Here is a 5,285-nt window from a genome sequence, read left to right on the forward strand (position 1 = left end):
AATATTATTCATTTTATTTATAATATTTGGTAATGTAATATTTATATTAATATTTAAAAATTTTAAAAAATAATTTATATATATATTTTTAATTTTTAGAAATTAAAGTAATATTTTAATTAGAGTAAAAAGAAATATATTATCTTTTTTATATTTAATATTTAATTCAATAATTTCTTTTTATTGAATACTTTTATTTTAAATTAATATATAAATAATTAACTCCCATCAATAATTAGTATCTAAAAGTTAATTATTGATAAAATAATTGATAATTGCTAAAAACAATTAACTAATACTAGAATAGAGTTAATGTTGTCAAAACATACCATAAATTTGTTTCTTGCGAGTCTGTTACATTTAGAAAACAATTACCCAGTAAAAGGAGAGTGGCCACAAAGGTAGTGTCTCGCGGCTCAGGAAGTGAGGAGACAACATTAGGAAGATAGAAAAGACAACGGATTAAAATATATTTTAATACTTGATCCAATTAAATTTTATTTAGATAAATTAAGATAATATATAAATCAGATTTAAGATATATTTAAATTTAAAAAATAATAATTATGTAATATTCAGATTAAATTTCAGTTTTATTAAATTTAAAATTTTAAATTATTAATAGAAAATATATTTTAGATATATTATTAATTAAAATATATAAAAAAATAATTAAATTTTAATTAATTATAATAATTTAAAATAAATTTTAATGGTACTTAAAATTTTGAATATTATAAATATTAATTAAATTGAAAATAAAGATAGCCAAATGGACAGTAAAAAGGTTAAAAAAAATCATCCAACTGTACACGCGTCATCTAATCAGTGCTAGGGTCATTGGATTATCATCTTCGTGTAATTGTTTGCCATTTATCTATCTCTAATTGGTCTATACCTCACGCAAGTTCATTGCTTGCCTCTCTCTCTCTCTCTCTCTCTTATGAAAGAGGAAAGAGAGAATTGAAGTTGTAGTGATGAAAGAGTGATGAAAGTTGCGGTAGACTCGGATCCTGTCTCCCCAGGACTACGTTCCAAATTTGTCTCTCCGATATCTCGCTCTTTTTTTATTTAATTTAATTTTTAAGCTCATAAAACCATTGAATCTCAATCTCGCTCTCTCTCGAATGGCTGACCACCAGTACGGTGTGCCGGATCTCCGGCAACTGGTGGCCGGAAGAACCCATTTCCAGGGAATCCCACTTGCTACTGAACCCTTCTTTCTTCAAACCAGGACTCATGGACCACAAATCCACCACTTTCATCATGACTCCATCATAGCAGCAGCAGCTCATTCTGGTGCTGAGGTAATGCTGCCTTCTGGCTTTGTCCAGCTTGCTCATCATGACCATTATTGCACCAATGCCAGTACAATTCCTTCTACTACTACTACTACTACTATAGCTATAGATGCTGCCAGTTCAGGTGCTGCAGCTTCATTCTTTGGAGTGGAAATGGAGAATGGGTGGATTGGAAATGATGCTGGGAATTATAGTAGATGGCCGAGGCAAGAGACTCTTACTCTTCTTGAGATCAGATCTAGGCTTGATTCCAGGTTCAAGGAGGCTAATCAAAAGGGTCCACTATGGGATGAGGTTTCTAGGTACAATTTTTTTTTTCTTTAAACTAAATTGCACTCCATTTGCGTGTGTGTTCCTTTTTTATCTTTTTGTTTCTTTTTTTCTCTGATTCTCTTTTGTTTCTTGTTATTGCATACTAGTGATCCTGTATTAGCTAGGAAACCCTAAATGTTTTTGTTTATAACTAAACTAAACATAGCTTTAATTCCCTGTCTATTTCTCTTTAAAGAATGCATTTGATTCATTTTTTTTTTTTAATTGGGTTTAGCTTAGTGCTTGGTAATGACAAAAGCAAACTGAGTTAACTAGAGATCATTTATTGCTCTTGTTGCACAAAACATGGTGGATCTTATATATGACTAGCTAATCACCCATTTACTGGTTTTGGGTGATGGACTACCAGCTCAATACAAGTGTTTTTTGTACTTTCTTTTGAAACCTTCTTCGGAAGCAATGGGACTTAGCTAGCTAGTATTGTAGCTAGCTAGTACTGACTTCAGTCCGCAAAAAGATAATAATAAACAATATTAACTTTTAGCTCAATTAGTTAATGACATCTTCAAGATGCTTAGAGGAATTGATGTTTTTGAATATTTTAATCATTTTCTTAATAATAATATATTATTACTATTGAAATGTTGTGGGAATGTTAATTGATTATTTTATTCATTAAATTATTATACCCATTTGTAGTCATCTATTGTTTTAGTCATTTTCTTTAGCATGCATATGTTGCTTTTGATACAGAATCATGGCTGAGGAACATGGTTACCAGAGAAGTGGGAAGAAATGTAGAGAGAAGTTTGAGAACTTGTACAAGTACTACAAGAAAACTAAGGAAGGTAAAGCTGGAAGACAAGATGGGAAGCATTACAGGTTCTTTCGCCAGCTTGAAGCTCTTTATGGAGAAACAAGCAATAATCAAACTTCAGCTTCAGAAACCCATTTAATTAATAATTCCACTTCTTTTCTTTACCAAACACCAACAAGCCTCACAATTAACCAAGAAAATCAAGAAGGCTTGCAAGAAAACAAGCACAGTGATCAGAGTCTAAGTTTCTCTAACACATCGGAATTCGAGACTTCTTCTTCAGAGAACAATGATGATGATCTTTCTGCTATTGCCTACATGATGAACAGATCGATTGAGAAACAGAAAGGGTTAACTGAAAGCCAAAGCTATACGAGGGCTAAGAAGAATTGGAAAACCAAGGTTAAGGAATTTGTAGACTTGCAGATGAGGAAGTTGTTGGAAAGACAAGAAGTTTGGATGGAGAGAATTTTAAAGACCATTGAAGATAGAGAACAAGAGAGAATGTGCAAAGAGGAAGAGTGGACGAAGCAAGAAGTGGCTCGTTTAGATCGGATACATGAATTCTGGGCTAAAGAAAGGGCATGGATTGAAGCTAGAGATGCTGCTTTAATGGAGGCTTTGAAGAAACATGCAGGGAAAGGATTAGAACTACTGCTGCCATCATCAACTTCAGTTGATGAGCAAATAGCCATAGCAACTCAAAGCCACTACAGAAACCAGGATCGACATGCTAAAAAGAATGGCATTGATGAGATGAATACCATGAGATGGACGGAGCCAGAGATTTTTAGCTTAATACAAATCATAACAAGCGTGGACCCAAGATTCCTAGAAAGTGGGCATTCAAAAGCAGGTCTGTGGGAGGAGATAGCAGCAAAAATGCATAGCTTGGGGTATGGCAGGAGTGTGGATGAGTGTAAACAGAAATGGGGGAATATGAACATCTATTTTAACATGACAGCAACAGAGTGTAACAAGAAGCGTAAAGAGGATTTGAGAACCAGCAATTATTTCCACCCACTTGATCCCTATAATGACCAAGAAATGGCCAAACTTGAGACCTTGAACTCACCTTCATCAAATTCTTGTGTGAGTAGGAGGCTGCTTTAATCAACATCCAATAAATGGAGGAGACCACTTGTGGAACGATTATGGCTTGAAGCTGAGTAAAGAGAAGAATCAGCAACTTTAGCACATGCAGAAAAAAGTAAAAGAAAAGAAATCTTCAGTTACCTCTTTCATTAGATGTGTAGATTTAACTTCTTGATGATAAGAAGGTAACAGTTATTGTAATGTGTGTCCTTCTGGGATATGGGTTTGTTTATTTGTGTAAGTGAAAAGTTAAATTAATTGGAGTTGTCTTCTGTGGAGTCTTAACTTCAGTTTAGTTAAATAAATTAAAAAAAAATTAAAACTGACAAATGGGGAGTTTTTATCATGGAAATGAGATTTTTATAGTCATAGTAACTGAGGTTCTTATTAGGATAATGTGAAATTAAAGATGGATATTAAAGATGGATATGGGTATGTATTTAGAGAATTTATTTAGTACAAACATACGATGATATACTTATTGATGATTACAATGAAATTCATATGAGATTTATCATGATCATTAATTATCATAATATTTAATGAATTAGGTATTGATGCTTTTGAGTTTTACTTAGGTATTTTTCCCAAGTTTTTTTCTTTAGGCTATGTAATATTAGTTTTTATTTTGAATTTTAGGTAAATATGAGTGGTACTGTTTCCTCAATATTTTCATTTCCATTACTATTCAATAATTATAATAATTTCTTTAAGGAAAATAATGATATATAATTGTTACTCTAGTGGTTTGTTTCACAATTAGAGTAGTTTTCTGCCTTCACATAAATTCCTACTGTCAATTCTAATATAATCAAATATGAGAACTTCTCAGGAACAATAGTTATTATTATTATTATTATTATTATTATTATTATTATTATTATTATTATTATTATTATTATATTTTTAACAGTCTTATTGCAAGTATTTTTGCTGGTATTGCTTAAAAAGAGAAAAAGAATTTTTTGCAGGCATAGCTTGTATAACTCGAAAAGAAGATGAGATCATATTCATTCCAATTACAAGGTATGAAATTAGCTCCTTATGAATATTCCTTTGAATTTTTTTTTTTCTTATAGATATTTAATTAATCCTTTAGGAATTATAAATTTATAAGAATTTAATCTAATTACTTTTTTTTTTATCAAATTCTATGTTTAAAAACATAATAAGTGAAAAATTTTAATTTTTGATTAAAAAATTTTAAAAAGTTAAAAAATTACATCAAAAGTTGTGTGACTTTTTCTGCATAAGATTTATGTTTTCAAATAAAAATTACAGTTACAGCTATTAATTCATTTCTATTTCTAAAATTGAATAACATGATAACTTTTTCTTTTATTACGATAAAATAATACCACAAATTATATTTCATACATTAATTATAGTAAATTTGTTTCTTTAATTTGATCAAAATAAATTATTTATGATGAAAAAAAAACCTCTTTTATAATTTAGTAAAAAAAAATCCTTATTTTAATAAATAAAATGGAGGGTAAATTTCAAAATATCTCCTTAATTGAAGGGCAAACGCTTCCTGCCATGTTTAATAATTTTAATAATTTGGTTAATATTGATCTTTATTCCATTGAGTGTTAATAAATTTTTGGGCTGTCTCGTGAAAAGCTATTCTTTTTTCTTTGCTTCTTTTTTTTTTCTTCAATTTTATTTTTATTTTTATTTTTTTCACTTAAAACAGAGATGAGTTGCGATTATGTTCCCTTTGGTTTCAATGCATTCTTGCCATATTTGGCATTCAATAATGAAGTTCCCTCCTACACAGAGCAGGGTGGTTGACA

General features: G+C 30.2%; 1 protein-coding gene across 1 annotated transcript; it reads left to right on the forward strand.

Annotated features, from left to right (window-relative positions):
- Positions 1-907: 907 nt before the first annotated feature.
- On the forward strand, positions 908-3,744 carry LOC110656648 (trihelix transcription factor PTL). Its single transcript, XM_021813523.2, is given in 3 exon segments — positions 908-1,603; positions 2,328-3,488; positions 3,490-3,744. Coding segments are annotated over 3 exon segments (1,734 nt in total). The 5' UTR covers positions 908-1,127; the 3' UTR covers positions 3,587-3,744.
- Positions 3,745-5,285: the final 1,541 nt, after the last annotated feature.

The sequence above is a fragment of the Hevea brasiliensis genome, chromosome 8 (assembly GCF_030052815.1).
Source record: "Hevea brasiliensis isolate MT/VB/25A 57/8 chromosome 8, ASM3005281v1, whole genome shotgun sequence".
Lineage (NCBI taxonomy): Eukaryota > Viridiplantae > Streptophyta > Magnoliopsida > Malpighiales > Euphorbiaceae > Hevea > Hevea brasiliensis.